The following is a 19178-nucleotide window of genomic DNA, read 5'->3' as shown; positions in this document are numbered from 1 at the left end:
CCTTTGCTAGTGCTTGACTGTTGTCCTCTTCCTATTGCTGGTTTGCAGTTGGATAGTCATTCCATTTCTCTACACGCTTCAGTTCTGACATGGTCTCCATGATGAATGACTCCACTGTGTCTGTTCTAAAGAGATATTGAAAATCTTGCTCTTTACTAAAACCCCCTTAATCCAAATTGTCACAGTTTGTTGGCCTTGTTAATGACTTTCAAGTTCAGTTAACGTTCAGCATTAAGTTTCATTTTAAACAGCAGCAGTACAGTTTCCCTTCCTCCTTTTAGCATATCAAAAAAGCAGGATACTTTTTAACCCTTTGCAGTTCACCTTCAGATATTTCCGAGGAAAATGATGATAGGCACTGGATTTGTTTATGAGAGAGGGGGAAAATCCAAGTCCCTCCGAAGGCAGTGACCAAATATCCAGTGACTGTATGGGGTGGGACCAGGACTTCAGAACCAGTCATTCACTGCGCCATTGGTAATGAGGACGTGGGCTCTGAGGGTGGGTGAAACACTGCATTCATTCTGTGGAACAGCTCCTGAGCATTATTATATTAGCCATGTTAGGAGAGATGGTTCACAAAACCTTCCTGAAAACTTATACATACTCAGGAATATCTGACAACTTACAGCCATTTGGATGATCTGCCAGCCTCTCTTTTTCCTTGACCTGAAGCTGTGATGGTGCCTCTCAGACATAGCCATTACCATGAACTTCTTGTACTGGTTTTCCCAAACTGCGCCTTTCCTACCTCCAGGCACCCTCCTTTTACTTGATCAGCTTCTTGGTTTACTTAAGTTGCTTCATGGCCTTTCAGCTCCTGTTCCCCTCACTCCAGCACCTGCCCTTTTCAAGCTCTCTCCCATCTCCCTAGGCTGTTAACATCCCTAAAAACAATTCCTGCAGTTCTTTTGCCTTCCTTTTGAAACACTCCTCCCTCTCCATGTCACCACTTTCCAACACTCTGCTTTTACCATTGCCCAAACAGTCTTTGTATTTCCCCTACTCTTCATCCGGCACAGAAGCTGCTGCATCAGTGTTTCTGAACAGGTTAGGTAATTTCTATTCCCTGGAATAGCTAGCCAAGCAATAACTATTCCTAGAGCAGCAATTAGTCCTCTGGAGGTGGTGGGGTAGGCAAAGAGAAAGCCACAGATCTGCTCCTTTGCCTTGCCTTGCCTTGCCTTGCCTTGCCTTGCCTTGCCTTGCCTTGCCTTGCCTTGCCTTCCTACTCTCTCTAGATCTGATGGCACCACCTGTAGCTACATGGATTTGGGTACATGTGACAAAAGAGATCTGATGAAAGGTCAGCTAAGAAGGCATTGTGGTAATCAAGCCTTGCAGTTACTAGTGCATGCATTGTCATTGCAATACTGTTTATTAAATAAGGGGCTGCTGCAGGATATTGTGCAAGGGACTGTAATATTCTAGTGCTGTGTCAGGAAAAGTGTTTTACTCCAAAGTCTCAGTCAGACTAAAGCTTCATAGCAGAGGTTACAGGAGTGCCTCAATGATTTAGAAGTGCTGAACTCACTGAAAGTCAGTATAAATTTTGAAAATCATACTGTGGCTTCTTAACGGGCTCTTTGTTTTCAGGTAGCTGCACAGCATTGTTAGAAGGAAAGAGGAAAATGTTATCAGGCACATCTATGAGACTTCTGCCTCCAGAAATTGTTAACAAGAAAGCCCTGGTATAAGGAAATCAAAATCACCTTTGCCTGTCATTTGGTGCTGAAGCTGATTAGGAATTCTGCTATAGCAATGGGTGTATTTCCTGGTTGATGTAAGCAGGAACAGGAAGAAGGCACAGCTGGAGCAAATAAACCCTGAAGCAGGCAAAACATCTTGGATAGTGTCAGCAGGGCTGCATGATAAAAAATGCTTAATCAAGAAACATGCTCGTTGGATACAGCATGAACACAGTCTCTGTAAATTTTGTCAGGGACTAGACAGGCCCAGGATAACCAGTCCAACCACATTCTCAAGGGATTGCATCTCTTGCAGGCTGCTTGTGCCTCAGACATGCATCTGCTGTGCCCAAAACTCAGCTCAGTGATCTCTTGTAGCACTTAACTGGTCCATTCCCAAGGAGAGAAAGGTACCAAAGCAGAGAAAAACCAGCCATGTCCTGTAGTGTATGCGTGACCACATGATTTATGTAACCCAGATTAAAGTCTGTCAGTTATCATTCAAGAGGATAAGCTGCACATGTAGGAGTTTAAGTGAAAGACCAATCACAGAAGAAACTAAGCAGATAGAACATACCTGTTCTGGCTTCCACAGAATATAGATTGTGATTCATACAGTGAGCTACAGAAAAGAGGACTGTAGGAAGAAAAACAACCAGCAGGAGGCTGAAAGTAGGTGTGAGCTAAAGTACTGCAGAAGAGAGAGATGAAACAGAATAAAGAATAGCAAGAGGGTGCAAATTAGCATACCTACTTCCTTCCTCATCTTACACCCACTTACTAATATTCTTTTCCTGATATGTGAATCAGTGCTGGCCCTGTGTTACACCTCCATGCTGGCCCAAGTATTATACCACATTCAATGTCTTAGACTAAATGAACCAAATTTGAAGGTGATAAGTAAAAAGTAGCAAACTACACACCTTTGTACACGTGTGTGTTACGAATCAAGAGTCAGAATCTCAGGACATACAGCTGAAACTATATTGGCCCATCCTCATGGTACTCACTTCCCAGTTTAGCTCGTAGATAGCTGATATATATGGACTAGTGCAGAAAAAGCTATTAACATTCTAGTCAGAAGACACCCTTATGACTATCTAGTCTGATCTCCTGCCTTATATAAGTCATAGTACATCATCTAATATACATTGTCCCTGCTATGGTCCTCTGCTTTGCGGAAGAGGGTCTGCTGCAGTGTTTCTAAAATGGAGTCTCTGGTGAATGGTAATGTTCAGAGATGATACAGACATAAAAAGCAGTTCTTCTTACCTCTGGTGACCATTGGTTGGATGCATAGCTGGAACCATACTTAGTTTGACATTCCAACAAATCTGTACTAGATTCACCAAAAAACCTCATTTATTGTAATTGAAATCAAAGCTTCTGTGGGAGGGAGGAAATAAACTTCTTTAATCCCCAGTTGTGATCTAATCTCATCAAAACCCAAGATGCTATGTCAGGCTTTTGTTAACCAAGAGGAAGGATAATCTTTAGTTAAGACATGATCCTTCTAATGATCCATCCTCATTTCTTAACATTGACTGCTCCTGTGATCTTGGAAAGTCTTCTCTGTAAAATAATACTTTTCTCCCTCCGTGACAGGGATTTGTGATTTATGCATGTGTATTGCTGATGAGGGTCATTTAATTACTTGGACATATGCTATGCTAATACTTCATATTCTTGTTGACTCTGGTAACAGCTGAGTGTCTCACACGTAGTCTTGCCTTTTCCCTCTTTTATTATCAATCGCAGGGGATGTCTTACCTGCACTCAAGCAAAACAGAAGTTCACGGTCGACTCAAATCCACAAACTGTGTAGTGGACAATCGCATGGTGGTGAAGATCACTGATTTTGGCTGTAATTCAATTCTCCCTCCACGGAAAGGTAAAAACAATACCCAGTTAGACTCTCCTTCATGCTTTCCAACCCAGTGGAATTTTCTTATATTCATAGTACAGTGGAGCCTAATTACATCTTGTACACAGTACAAAACATACAATACAACTTTGTTTCATGTAGCAGCCATCATTACAAATTGTATCTGAAAACTCTTACTTAAATAACACAATGAAAGAGAATTGTGAGCAGGTAGAGAAACAAATTAGGCAGTTCAGGGTGACAAGGAAGGAGAAAATGAATTTTCAACTTATATTTGAGAAGATGGAGACGTTTCATATGTGGCCGAGATGCAAGAAATATTTTCAGCATCCAAGGGCTTCCCACTAACAGCTCACATAAGCAGTAACAGTGAGAGAAAAGAATTACATTCAGACATATGTATACTCAAGAGTTGCAATGGGAACATAAAAGAAGAGTAGGAAAAGTGCACTGAATGAAAATGTTCTATTCTCTGTTTCGCAAATTTTGCATTTAAATTTATATCATTATAATATTTTAATGTGTTTATTTTATTTCATTGCTCATAAACACTTTGACAAGCAACCACAAAATCTCTGGCTACTAGACTGCTTTTCTCAAAGAAAACTTATTGCTTCACAAGAGAGCTACAGATTCATTGTGACTGGATGTTGCAGTCTGATATCATAACACTATCTTCAGGGTCACTGTCTGTCTGTTATGATACATCATCAGCATTTCATGCCATGCTGTCATACCGTAGCACTATTCTAGTCCTGAGATTCAATAGTGCTTGATACACTAGAAATACAGATTAATAATTTTTGTAGAAAGAAAGTGGTTATGAGTAGATAATATTTATGTCAAGCTCAAAGGCACTTGGGGATTATTTCTGTAAAGTCATGATAGCAGGGCCACCAGGAAATATTACAGTCTTCTCATCTGACATCTTGTATAACACACTCCATGTGCCTGGCTCAAGAATTTATGCCTCAGCTCTTTTTATTAGTACTGGCATTCCTTAGTCTTATACAAATGCATGGGCTATTTCTAAGAAGCCCATGTGAGGTAGCTAAGAAAAGCAAGTTCATTGCCAATAAACACAACTTTTCTGGAGATGTGAGGGTCTGCACCAACAGTGGAAAATAGTAGCTTCAGAAAATTCCTTAACAATTGCAAACTACCACATAAGAGGCTTATCCAACCTGTATTGATGTTAGCCTCTGAAAATAACTGCTAAATGGGGAAATAAACAGTAGCAGTGGGCTCTGGTTTTGGTATGAACATAAAAAATTGAAAATGGCTACGCTGAGAAGGATCACCCTTCTCAGTTACTTTTCTCAGTTACTTTCAGTCAGGTTACCTTCAGTAAGGTTGCTTTCAGTCACCCTATTCAGTTACTTTTCTCCCTTGCTCATTTACTTTTTCTCCCACCATCATCTGTATTTTCAGACCTGTGGACAGCTCCTGAGCACCTCCGTCATGCTGATGTATCTCAGAAGGGTGATGTGTACAGCTATGGGATCATTGCCCAAGAAATCATCCTACGCAGAGAGACTTTCTACAGCGGACACTGCCGAGACACCAAAGGTAAATCCACAAATTTCTCTTCCACTGTAGCCCTGCAGGATGTTGTAGCTGTAAGTAGCCCATTCCCCACAGGTTTTTGTGAAAAGCACAGTCTCTTGTAGGTGCTTGAACCACTCCTTCTTTCACTGTGTGATGAATGAAGAGCATGTTTGAGGGATATCATTGTGGGGCAAGTGTCATTATACTTCCTGTAAATAAGGTTTTTATTGAGTTTTCTTGCTCCTTCTCCTCCCTCTCCCACCTCTGCCACAGCATTACAGAAGTTAATATTATACAGAGCTGTCCAGACTTACTGTAGCATTTAAAGAATCAATTTTTTCTATTGAGTTGTGCCCTACATTGTGCAGTAGTAATTCACTAAAACTAGGCATCACAAATCAGCAATGTCAACACAGTACAACAAAAACTCAGCAGCATGACATGAGAACAGCTGGCATTTAAAAACTGGCAATTCAGACTTTATTCCAGCCTGTCAAAGTTAACTTTAGCAATTTCTCTTCTGTCAGAAAAATATAATCTTGTAGTGCACCCATTAAACCCCATTTTGTGCAATTTGTGACACTATGGCTAACATCCCAGACAGCCCAAGTGTCCAGAATCCATGCATTCTTATCTATTACAACATTACAATCACCATAAATGCATGTGGGTTTGGGATTTTCCTAGTGATAGTTACCAACAACAAGTTTAGACATTGCCTTTATCTCTGAGTCATCCTGATAGATCCGCCTCACATCTAGAGCAGCAGCTGGCCAGCCTAATAGCTCTTTTCCTGAGTAACATTTCAGAATAACATCTGGGCCAGGCTCATCATCCCACATTATTGCAAATCTATGTTCATATCTGGGAAAATACAGTATTTCACATCACCAACTTTTTAATATAAAAGCAGATCTAAGAGAGATTAGAAATGCCGGTTGCTCTTTGACCAAATTCTTCAGGACTTTATGCTGTGTGACACATGTTCTCCTGAACTGCGTATGAATAAAAAAACATAGAGAAAAGAGAAGTCCTTCTACTCCTTATCTTTGAGAAGAGGCTGCCAATCCTCATGAATGCAAGGATTTTACAAACATCCCCAAAATAGATGGAGAAAGGAAAGATTCTCTTCCTTCCTGATTTTGACTTGCAAAGCAAATCCATAGCAAACTGCATTCTTTTAACTGTATTCTGAGCAGTTATACTCTTAGCCTCAGACACTGTGGTTCTGAGATGTGGTGGCAACCACAACGGTCTTTGTCTGACCATGGCTGTCATAGTCACAATCCCGTTCCTTGTTTTAACTTTGACCTGTGTCTTGACACTGTCTTGTCATTTTGGAAAAACTGTCCTATTCAAATAGCATTAATTTAATCCGTCCAGCTGAAAGTATTTTTAGCAATTCTAGGTGCAGGCTGTCTGCTGCTAGAGATAGTCACACATATCAACATGTTTAGTAAGATAGCAATAAACCTTCTGGGCCTAAAACCCAGTAAGTCCTGTGTTGAGTCTGGATTCAGTGTAACTTTAAAAAAAAAAAAAAACAACAAACAACCACAACAACTAGTTTCTAAACTTCATTGAAAATATTAAGTTTTCCATTGAGTAAGGAGATTGTTTTTCTCCCTGAAGCATTTTTCTTAAAATCATTAGTGGATGTCTAAGCTATCTATTGCTGTTTTAATTTTCTGATGTTATTTTCAGGTTTTGATTCTGCAATTTGAGTAAACATGTTCAGCATGGTTTAAGCAGTTCATCAGATTTCATGTAACAGAAAGGAATGACTTATTAGATATTTCTGAAGTGGCTACTCATTTAAAAGTCTGGATTAATTCATTAGCCAAGAGAAATCAGCAAGAGGGTGGACCATACTTATTCAGATATCTCTGAAATGTGTTTATGGCATCATCTATCCTTGAAAGACAGTAGCTCAGGCTTGGGGTGACCATTAATTTTCAAATATCTAAGATAAAAAGAGGGAAAGAATACCAAATTAGAGTCAGTGTAATAGGTAAGGAAACATCCCCGTTGCACATTAGATTCATTTGTTATTAAGTCTCCTGCAGAAAGTCTATCAGAACTAATAAGAAAGGCTATCAGAAATTAATCTCTGCAAGTTAGAAGACATGATATTGATAACTTGGGACAACTGATACAACCACTTCTGCAGCACTTCACTGGTAGCAGCAAAGACTGTTTGAATTTTAAGTTTAAAAAACTCTGTACCTAGCCTCCATCCACAAATGGGAAAATTAAACTCAATTTTCAGGTACTCAGCTAATTCTCTCTGCAAACATTTATTGATCACATGTTCATCTGCAAACATGTATTGATTAACTTAACATATAATACTATTTTTATTAATGAGTGAAAAGAAGTCCCACAAAGAGGATGAGGATGCAAAACTGGATTTATAATGTATGGAAGTAACTAGGTCATAGTCCTCTTCACTGACTGCTTTGTGAGACAGCTGTTAGACCAGCTGTTGCTCCACTCTTCTGCAGAAACACCTCATTCACTGTTCAAGACTGAAATCTTGTCATGTACCAACACTCAACTCAAGTTGCCTCCTTGCTCCACTACTTTCTGCCACTGGCTAATTGCAATGTTCCTAATAGTTGTTGTTACTTCCTCTCTCAGCTGTATGTGCAGCATGGAAATTTAACACATTCCTCTTGCATACATAAGGCTTACAGAGGTTCTTCTGTCTCTTAGTCCACAGGAGACTTCTTTCCACTTTTAAAGATTCTTAAAGTCTCCTACTCCTTCTCTTGTCTGTAACTTCTGTACTGCAAAGCTGGAACCTACTTCATCTTTTTAGGGTGATCATGCACACTAGGCATGCTTAGGCATCCCTAGCTACTCTAGACATACCATCACAATTACAAACCTTCCTCACATCATTATATGCTTACTTTGGCAAAATTGTCTCCCAAATGTAATCACACATTATTAATATATGTATTTCACACTTGCAGTTTCTCTCTCTTCCCTAGAGGTCAAAAAGTGCTTCTCTTTATGTACTCCCTCTCTCCAGAACTCTGGAGGTCTGGAGGTGAGGGAGAGAGAAATTTTTTGCTTTAGTTCTCAGTCACTGTGGTTAAATTGCTCTGCAAACGCAGCCTGCATTCTGATGTGTTCAGAATCCAGATAACTTTCATAGAATGGATTTCATGAATATGAGTACAAATGAGCTAACAACTGCAATGTTTTTGTATCATAAATATTAATATCCTAGTTTTAAGGAAGCTGAGCATCCAGAGGATGACTTGAACTGATCTGATGAGAATTGTGGTTCTCCACACTTTTGATCAAGTTGCAGTATTCTAGTGGGCTCCTAGCTTTGTTTTTTACTATAGCTATACTTTATGCTGAGAGGCACATTAATAATGCCTAACTTTCATTTGGGAAGATGCCATAACCATGTCTACCGTGACCAATAAATACTCATGTACATTCCTATTCATTTTGCTTACAGGGGCCTTCAAGCCAACCTGTTTTGATCTTGTGCCATTTATTTAGAAAAGCTTCAGAGCTGAAATTCACATCAAAGAGAAAGGAACTGTCTTCAAGGCTTCTGTTTGAACAGTGACTTGTAACACATCATAGGACGCTATCCACAAGGAATGTTCTTTTTTTTTTTTTTTTTTTGATTAAAACTTTGCATCTTTTTTCTCGCTTTAGAGAAACTTTACAGAGTGGAGAGCGGCAAAGGAGTGAAGCCTTTCCGACCAGACCTTGCCTTAGAAACAGCGGGAGAAAGGGAGATGGAAGTAAGCTAATAATTAACTAAGCCATTTTCTGGGTGAAGGATAGAAGTCCTGGCCAAACTAGTGCTCATGATCATGGGAGGATGAAAGCTATGCACATTTTATGCCAAATGCATTAACCTCATGGGAAGAAACAGTATTCTACAGTTGTTACCAGTGAAACAAAACGCAACTCGTGAACATTTTTTCATCCTTATTTAGTGTGTTCTGTACAGCATCACTTTAGTTTTCTCCTAGTGATGGTTTAACAGCTAATACATGTGTTAAAATTAGATCCCTTATGAATTTGCACATTTCATTAGGTTGGTTATTGTGGAAAAAAAAGCAAATGTATCAGACAGTGTTCCCACCTCTCTTTCTGGAATTCCCTAAAAACTACATTGAGTTTGGATGAGTAAAAGAAGGCCTTAAAATAAAAAAGGAACATGTATTTATTTAGTTTAGCACAGTCTTAGGGCCATGATCAGCTAGCTATATGATAAGGAGAGTGTTATATTGCTATACCATAAGGAGAGTGTTATATTGATATATGAAACATTACTTATCATCATATTGTGAGGCTTGTGTAACTGTGTGTGGGAAAACAGCAGTCTGACCTGCATATGAAAGGATTCAGGATGGATTAGTTTTCTGATATACTCACAAATACATTGTGTTGCAATAATTCAGGGAAGAACTATCATTATCTTTTGAAAGTGCTCTCAAATAGTAGTACTGCTTACTTATCTTCATATTACAGTGGTGTGTCTTTTGAAATCTGGTATTATTCCAGAGTGCTAGACTGATATATGGACTTTAAATAATGCATGAGGATCACAAGGGATAATATCTCATGGAAACTGGTGGCAGTACAACGCATTTCACAGAGGACTCATCTCACCTACCTTTAGATATCTAAGAGCTGTTAATCTCAATCTGACCTAGTCACCACAGGTCCCTTTTACATTTGATAGAGAGAACACTCATCCAGATGACTACTTGGATCTATTGTATATTTTTAGACCAAGATGCCTTTCTCTCTACTGATTACAAATATTACCTAGGTTGACTATTCATAGGCATCTAGCTTTTAAACATCATATTTATGAGTGGGATTTGCCTCAAGTAGCTTTAGAAGTCTCCAGTGCACGTATCTGTATTTGATCTGTTTACTCCATAGTCTCTGAAAAGAAATGGATACTTACATGGTGCCACTCTTCTGACCTCTTCTGGATAGGTTTAATATGGGATGAATCACATCTCCAATGTACCTCTTTCTATAGGTTATATTGCCCCTAAGGCTTCTTGCTCAGGTGCAGATGCAGACATCAACATATTCAGTAGATGAAACCCATAATTTTTGGCTGAATCACCAGTTTCAGAAAAATCCCAAACTCAGGGTATTGGAGATATAATTACCACAGCATTTACCTCCGTGTCAGTAACCATACCTGCCACGAGTTGCAAGACAGGATCTAGTTATTTGCCTTTCATTTATGTATTGAAATTTCAAGTGAAGAGCATGTCACTAGACACTACAGAGTTAAGTTTAAGATGCCTGCATAAGTTTAAGATGTCCTACTCATAGGTTCATAACAGTTAGTCATACATTTCAATATGTTGCTAGTCAAGAGTAACTGGAAATTCCCTAATGATCTAGTGCTGTTTAGCACCATTATCCTTGTATACCCACTACTCAGTTGGACTTCCTTAAATTTTTGTTTGAAGGTATACACACTGGTCAAGAGCTGCTGGGAAGAAGATCCAGAGAAAAGACCTGACTTTAAGAAAATTGAGAGTATTCTGGCTAAAATATTCAGGTGAGCATCAGAGGCTCCATTTTTCAAGATGCTCCAAACTCCTTCTGGGCGTTAGAAAGCTTGTACTTTTAAGTGTGAAAGCTGATGTGAATATGGTTCAATCAGTAGAAAAAATAAGTGTCTTCACTTAACTCCTTGCCAGAAAATTAGGGGAACACAGGCACATGCATACATATATGTGTGTACATGTGCATCTATGCATGTATTAGCTGAGTGAGGGTGAGATGATTGCCATACCTCAAATTGGTACATTGTGAAAGTTGCAAGCTGGATAATTAGAGATTCAAGACATTCAAGTAATTCACCCCCTGTCTCTAGTCAAGAGTTGCATAGTGAGTCATGTTGTCCAAGTTTCGGGAAACGAAGGCACATAAATGTTTGGATGATGATTAGAAAGTTTGGATGAGCTGGGTTGTGCCATAAATGAGTTCAGATGGTCCGAAATTAAGCTGACTAAAAGTGTTGGGTTGTACCTCATTAGAAGAGTTAATTACAGAGTTTTGTAGGTATAAAGTTGTGGAATAATAAGGGCCATACCTGAATAAACACTATGAAGTTATACAGACCTTTCACCTGGCCACTGTTGCCTTGTTCCTAAGAGTTTAGCCTGAATTGATTATTTAGATGTCCAAACAGTGAACTTTTAATCACTTCTCTTGGGAAATTACTCCTCAGTTTTTAAAGTTCTCTGTATTAACCAACAGTAACAGTAATCACACTGTGTCATTTTACATGGGGAGAACAAGGAGTCCACCTCATGAAGGGTCATGCATGATAGTGTGTCCCTGACATAAAGACTTATCTAAAGTAAGAATGGCTTTAAAGTCCAGTTAGACAGAGCTAGACTAATCTGAATCTTCCAGCCTGGCTCCATCTAATTTCAGACTACTCAGACAAACAGGGGTTATGACTAGCTCATGTTACCGTACCTCTGCTTCCACTTTGAGCTTAAGTTTATGTCTGGAGTCTGCAAAATCTCGTGAGCAACACTAACCTATGGGCTGATAATTGTTCCATTGAATTATTTTGTCTTTTACAGACTTACCCCAAAATTGTCTTAATTCTTCTGGCTAAAGTCCCCATTTAAATATTACATGCAGTTTTCTACCCATCTTCTTTAGCTTCCTTTTGGGGATCTGAACTTGCTAGTTACTTTTTACAAATGAATGTTCATGGATTACCCAGGATAACCTGGACTTGACAATATTAGCAGGGTGAAGTGATTTGAAGGTGCTTTAAGAATTAGCAGCAGTGGCAAGCATGGACCACAGACTTTTCATTCATAAACATAAGCTCTCCAAGCAAGAAAAAGAATGATGTGCTTTAAGCACTTTGCATTCTGACTACACGGAAGTTAAACACTGGAGTTTTCTACTGCTCATTTCTTGCCTGCTTCAACAATATACTTCCATCATCCCTTCTTGTTGGTTCCTGTGCATTTCTGTTATTTCCAGTAACTACCATGGCCAGACCAATGAAAGCTACATGGATACCCTGATCCGGCGTCTACAGATGTATTCCCGGAACCTGGAGCACCTCGTGGAGGAGAGGACAGAGCTATACAAAGCAGAGCGAGACAGAGCGGACAGGCTTAATTTCATGTTACTTCCAAGGTTAGTATTGGCCAGCAGGATTTTCACTGTCATTTTATTTAAATATATCACCTGATTCTTGGAGAGTGAAGGTTAGAATTAATATTAATCTTATATTTCTTCAATTTAGAGAATGAAATGCTACTGTCTAATCTATCCTAATCTGTCCTAATTCTTCCCACTTTACAGACAAAATGCCAAATTCAGGAGTTGCCATCAATTCTCACAGTACCTCTTCTGTCTCTCTGTACTGCTCATTTGAGGACAGTGTGTAGCTACAGGAAAAACATGACTTTCTTTGCTTGGACAGAATCACAGGCTTTCTATAGACTTTGCTTCCTGGTCTGATTTTCCATATAGGTCATTGGAGCATAGCTTGGCAACTTCCCTGCCTGAGGCTCCAATTCCATTCGGCATGTGCTTAGAGTTAAAAAGATTTACTGATTTGATGCCTTAATTAAAATAAAAAATAAAAAATATATAAAAAAAAAGGAAAGAAAAAAAGTAGGATCTTAGATAAACTTCATCTGATGTACAATTACAGTGTAACGATCTAAGCCAAGGAAGAAAAACATCTCAGTTAGGAAGCCAGTGTAAAGTATCTTTGTTCATCCATAAAATGTATTTGCCTAGAAAAGGATGAAACTATGGTGAGGACATCTTTATTCACTTCTTCTTAGGGTTAATAGTGTCAGATACGTTTTGCTAACATTTTATCACAACAGATGAACGCTTTCGTGCTTGTGTGTACCACCCTAACCCATAAAATTACATGTCCTACTTGAATGTTAGAAACACTGAAGAAGGTTTTTTTTTGTTTGTTTTGTTTTGGTTTTGAGTAAGAATGACTAAATGAGTCCTTCCCATTTTATCAGTGTATTGATCTGTTCAACAACTTCGCAGTATTTTGAAATATTGAAAACTTAATTTTACATAATTATTGTAAATTCATCATTGTAAGCATGGTATAGGACAAGTATTATTGATATTGTAATATTAGTAATCCCAGTAATTTTGGTATAGCATACATTAAGAATACTAAAACTATCATGGTACTTCATTGCTTGTTTCAAGGGTATTTATCTTGTGAGGGTATTGATTTTGTGACTCATCTGAAAAGACAGAGTCTGTTCAATCCAGTTTTGGGGAAAATTTGAAATGATTTGTCTGTGCAAGCTGAGAACCCGTTTCCTTCCACTCTTTGTTGTTCTCACCACTCTATTACAATCTTCATTGTACATGAAATACAGCATTGTGCAATACCTATATTTTATGGGTCTCTTTCAGTTATTGTCTTTTAATATCTCAGTAGGAACAAGTATTTTCCTGGAGTTAGAAATGCAAGAAAATACAAGTCCCTCTGAATAGATATTGACTGTCATGGTATTGAATTTTTGTTCCATAAAATTATCAGACTATGATGTCTCATCTGAAATCGGGATGAGTTGATGTAATTATCAGGTTGCAATTACTTCTGCATTGGGGAAACAGAAAAAAAGATGTCTGTTCTTACTTATTGGGAACAAAAGTGCAGGTGGAATGTGGGGCTACAAGTCTGCAGTTTCTGAATTTCAGTTTTAAATTTGACACAACTTCCTAATTTCTGAACTTAGCCAAGAAGCTCAGTTGCTTGTGTCTCAGTTTCCTCATCGCTATGATCTTAGCACATTTGGATTTTGTAATTAACTAATATTAGTAAGTGCTTTGAGGTCCCTGGCTGAAAGTCATTATGGACATCTAAAATGCTATTACAGTAGAAGTTTTCAGCATGCTATTTGATGTTTCCTACCCAGAAAGCTATGATGTGGTTGAGTTGCGTGAGAAAATACCTTTAATGTTAAACACAGACTATTCATCTGTCTTCCTGCGTTCTCTATTTCCACAGGCCAGTAGTAAAATCTTTGAAGGAGACTGGTCTGGTAGAGCCAGAGCTATTTGAAGAAGTCACTATCTACTTCAGTGACATTGTTGGCTTCACCACACTCTGCAAATACAGCACCCCTATGGAGGTGGTAGATATGCTGAATGATATCTACAAGAACTTTGACCACATTCTTGACCATCATGATGTTTACAAGGTGATTAGCTCCTCACTTTTGCTCAGTTAACAACCAGAGGACAGAGAAATCAAACAGGCCAAGATTACCCATTTCAGTATGCTTGTGTGCCAGCTTACATGTATACCAAACTTTATATACCAGCTGGTCACAAATTCCTTAATTTAAATGCTGTGTACAGTTATAAGCATTCATATACCAAAAAGGTGTCAGCTACCTTAAATTAAATCCCGCTGGCTAAAGAAGACATGTTTAATCATGAACAAGAGGATCTGATAAAAACTTTCTGCTCTCAATTAAATATGCATTTTGCTATGTCTGCAGGTTGTGACTTCTAATTGTGTTTTCACAGGTAGAGACCATTGGTGATGCTTACATGGTGGTGAGTGGTTTACCAAAGAGAAATGGCAACCGTCATGCAGTTGACATCTCCATGATGGCTCTGGACATCCTTAGCTTCATGGGATCCTTTGAGCTGCGACATCTGCCTGGTCTGCCTGTTTGGATTCGCATTGGAATTCACTCTGGTACACAGTGGTGCTAGCTCAACAATGACAACATAGTCTCCTTGCTTTTGAACTTAATGGAATAGATATCTATGGAAGTTGTGGTAGCACATCATAAGCAACTGCTCTCCTCGTGAAGAATCAGGTTGAAAATAATATTCCTGGGGGAAGAGTAAAAAAAGTAAATAAGCCACTAGTTTGCTCCCCTATAGTGCAATAGCCCATATCCATTCATAGCTTAAATCAGTAGCTAGGAAAAGCAACTGCCATTGTTCCTAGTTTGATTAAGTCAATTGTAAGCCTTTGAAGATTGTTCCTCCCTGACCAAAGCGGAGATCAGACATGGCCAGATATGCTTGTCTGGCCACAAAACACAGGCCTGTGTCTTATGATTTTGGAGACAGAACTTCTGACTGAGTCTATGTGGAAATTTATGTTTTAATTAATCCGTAAAATCTTTTTTTTTTCTTTTTTTTTCTTTTTTTTTTTTTTTTTTTTTTTTTTTTCTCAAAGGGGAACTGCAGATAGCTCAACAAGCCCAAGGATTTGGGGAAAATTTATCTTTTCATTTTTGCTTCTTTCAACAATAACATGAACACCAGCTGCCAGGGGAGCAACATATGAATGAAAGCAACTGGGGCACTAGGATACCCCTTGAGGCACCGATATGAATCCCCTCCATAATAATGCTTATTCTCTTTTCCTCTTGCTTCCAAAACTGACAGTATTTTTTCCTGCACAGAAATTGTGTTTAAATACAATTAATACTGTGCAGCAGCATCCTCCTTATGTTCTTACTGCATTCTGCAAGCTGAATAGAGCTAAGCTGGGTTTGAAGAGGAATGGGAGATGGTCAGACACTTTAGTGGTAGGAAGCATTGCCATCGGTGAGGAACACATTGCTCCAGCAGTGCTTTGCAAAATGGAGGGACATCTTTCAAGTAAATAGCATCTTGACCAACCTTTTTTTATTCTCTGCATCCCACTCCTAGGTCCATGTGCAGCTGGTGTGGTAGGAATAAAAATGCCTCGTTACTGCTTGTTTGGAGATACTGTGAACACAGCTTCACGGATGGAATCCACTGGCTTGCGTAAGGATTTAGGTTTATCTGTTGGGTAACAGGACCAAAGGCTATTGGTTAGTTTGTGACTGAAGTGTCTGTTTTCAGCTCAGAACAATTTGTTATCAGCTCACAGATGTTTTAAAGATGAAGCCCTATTTGTTCTGATTACCAATTGTTTCACTGTCCTGTTGAGCAATGAAGAATTGTTCCTTGTTCCTGTTCCAGCCCTGGTAACAGGGAGTACATACGCTGGTTTTTGCTGTCTGAGTTCCTCTGGAAGATATGCTACTGATGTATTTAGGATTTAATTTTACTGTATGAATTTTGGATTTTAGTTCAACCTAGAATTGTATTACAGCTTTGTTGTGTAAATATGCCAACTACATATATTAAGTTGAAGCAACTACTTCTTCAACTATGCCATTAGGGAACTGTGCCAAGAGCCAGTTTGTCTTCCTTACGCCCAGTGTCTTCACAAGCTATTCACTTTATAGGATACCTTTCAATTATTCTTTTTCCCTTTTGGTATCTAAACACTAGAAATACATTTTCAGGTTGAACTTTCACTGTCTATTTAATTTTTAGCTTTAAGGATACATGTAAGTGGTTCCACGGTTGCCATCCTGAAAAGAACAGACTGCCGATTCCAGTTCGAAATGAGAGGAGAAACATACTTGAAGGTAACCTTTACCATATGCATACAGAGAGAAGAGGAACACTATAAAAGTATTATATAGCTGAGAGTACCCTGCTACTTAACAGCTGGGAAAACAAGGATTACAGATCAATTGGTATCATAATCTCTAGTTGTTGAAGACACTTCTGTAGAGACAATGCAAGCAATGAAGAGCTGCCCAACTTGTAAATAAAGTAATGTAAAGGTGTGGAGAATAAATGAAACATACTATTTATATCAGAGAATTATAGAGTGATAGTAATAGTGAATCAGTCTGGTGGAAAAGAAGCTGAATCTATAGCTAATTTGCTCTTGCTCTGATATCTGACTGCCTACCTATCTATTTATTTCAGTCTGTGTAACCAGGCAGATATGTGTACTTGGGAGCTAATGGCAGGTAGCACAGCTCATCTCTCCCATGGTTTCAGGTCATGGAACAGGGTGCATGGAGTGCAGCTGCATCTCACCCGTTATTCTTCTTCCTACGTCTGATTTTTAATCCTTTGCTGTGAGCATCATTTACTGAAAACAAGCAAAGGCAAACACAACAGTGTGCAATACAGAATTATTTAAGTAAATGAACTACAGGAAATTGCAGTCTAATCCCTAAATTGTGCTTTCTCTTCTTTGTCATACCTGTTTAGGGCAGAGGAACTGAGAATACCTACTGGTTGACGGGTACCGAGGACAAGGAATATAATCTCCCAACACCTCCTTCTGTGTAAGATGGTCCTTACATATGACAAGGGAAAAGAAATTCCCAGCCTTTGCACTTTAGGCTTAACTGTTCTTCCCTGGCACTTGTTGCTTTTTGTTTTTAATAACACTCAGCTAGCCTTCAGTAGTTAGAAGGCTTAACATTATATGTTAATGGATGAATCCATTGCAGAGATAAAATTTTCTGCCCATTTATTCCTATTTATTTCCTACCTAAGAGAAAAGAGATGGCTAAGAGAAAGATAAAGGTTTGCTCAAGACATTTGCAAAACAGAAACGATCAAAATTTTAATATACTACAGAATCTCGTGAACTTTTTTTTTTTAATTGCAAAATACAAGTGTTTGTCTCTGGGCTAAGTAGTAAACAATCATGCCTATTTCTATGGTACATCTCTTTTGTAATCTCAGGACTTTCCTGAATTAAAATGATCAGTTGAGACTATCAGAATTATTGAATTGGCAGTTCTGGAATTCAACTGCTGAAAAAAATACCTCTTAAGCGGGATCACTGCACTCAGTAATGTTTTTCTTTTCACTTCCTCATATAGGCTGTGACTCACAAAATTGCCCTTAAAATTCTCATATGTAGAGTATTAAAGTAAAAGCCAGGCACACTGCAGAAATTTATGAAAACGTGCCAATGCTGTTACTGAAGACCACCTGAAATTGAATAGTGGCAGTGCTGGTACCAGTAATGGTGTTGAAAAATAGAATCTACTTTGATTGGGAGTGAATCTAATTTATGTTTTTCTTTTCATGCAAAGACAGTAATCTATACTATCTGGATTTTCATTGACACCGATACACTTTAAGACACTGCCACAAATCTCCTCTGCAAAGACAGTAACCCATACTATCTGGAAAAATTACATGTAATTCCTGAGTTATATTCCCAAATCCAAATCCTGGATTCTGCCTACACATTGTATCAGTCGTGTGTGATGACATGAAGATAAAAGTGGGATAGAAATGTTTGAAAAACACTTGAGATCTGAGGATCACTAAAAACATGCAAATCAGTGACTTTTTTTTTCATCCCATTGCTTTCAGGGAGAACCAGCAGCGGTTAAAAGATGACTTAGCTGAGATGATAACCAATATTCTTAAGAAAAGAGAAATGGAAGGGTTCAAGACACGGCCGATCACACGGGTAGCAAGCTACCGAACAGGTACCCTGGAATACCTTCAACTGGCCAGCACAGAGAATTCTATGACATATATTTAAAACTGGACATGTAGTATGACTCAAAAAGCTGCAGCAACTCTCTTGAGTACTTCATGTAAAGGCTGGAGGCTTATATTCTCAGTTTATATTCTCAGCTGGAGAGGAAAGAAAATACCTTTTCAGGCATACTTTCTACCACTCAAAGGTGATAGTACATCTAGCAGTACATCAAACCTCTCTTCACTGTGATGTCCAAATTGTCAGATGACTCAAGAAGGACACATACAGTCTGATTTGAGAGAAATGAAAATACTTATACAAGTCCTGAAGATGGCTTATTGTTCTGGTTTGTGTTTTAAATGTGATAGCCTGTTCAATAATCCACTTATTCATAGCCAAGTCTTAATTTGTCATGATTTTTAAATGTTGTATTTAATTTGTCATTTTTATTTGAAGAAAGATTTGCTGTAATATATTTGAAAATAACATTAAACATATCATGTCTAAGTCCTGGATATTTGCCTTTTTGCTTCTTCTGTAGTTTTCCCCCGTGTCCTCCATATTTTGTTTAACTGAGTTGTCTTTGCTCAGGAGATAGCATTTGGATTATTCACCTTGGAAGATAACTCCAGAATTTGTATGGTTTTTAAAATTTATCTGAGTGTCTTGGGCCTGCAAAATGAAACGAGAAATCTTGCAAAAACAGACT

At 38.5% G+C, this 19178-nt stretch overlaps 1 protein-coding gene across 2 annotated transcripts in view; it reads left to right on the top strand.

Moving 5' to 3' along the window:
* GUCY2C (guanylate cyclase 2C) overlaps positions 1–18976 on the top strand; it is a 44566-nt gene extending 25590 nt beyond the window's left edge. For both annotated transcript variants that reach the window (XM_068668994.1, XM_068668995.1), the window contains 11 exons: positions 3447–3579; positions 5005–5142; positions 8806–8894; positions 10599–10690; positions 12145–12303; positions 14168–14360; positions 14692–14866; positions 15838–15936; positions 16495–16589; positions 17230–17306; positions 18355–18976. In XM_068668994.1, the coding sequence (XP_068525095.1) occupies positions 3447–3579; positions 5005–5142; positions 8806–8894; positions 10599–10690; positions 12145–12303; positions 14168–14360; positions 14692–14866; positions 15838–15936; positions 16495–16589; positions 17230–17306; positions 18355–18529 (1425 nt within the window). In that variant the 3' untranslated portion in view covers positions 18530–18976. The remainder of the gene's footprint in view (positions 1–3446; positions 3580–5004; positions 5143–8805; positions 8895–10598; positions 10691–12144; positions 12304–14167; positions 14361–14691; positions 14867–15837; positions 15937–16494; positions 16590–17229; positions 17307–18354) is intronic.
* The last annotated feature ends 202 nt before the right edge of the window (positions 18977–19178 follow it).

Source organism: Anas acuta, chromosome 1 (assembly GCF_963932015.1).
Source record: "Anas acuta chromosome 1, bAnaAcu1.1, whole genome shotgun sequence".
Classification (NCBI taxonomy): Eukaryota; Metazoa; Chordata; class Aves; order Anseriformes; family Anatidae; genus Anas; species Anas acuta.
The sequence above is the reverse complement of the archived record's forward strand: the minus strand, read 5'-3'. Positions and strand labels throughout refer to the sequence as shown.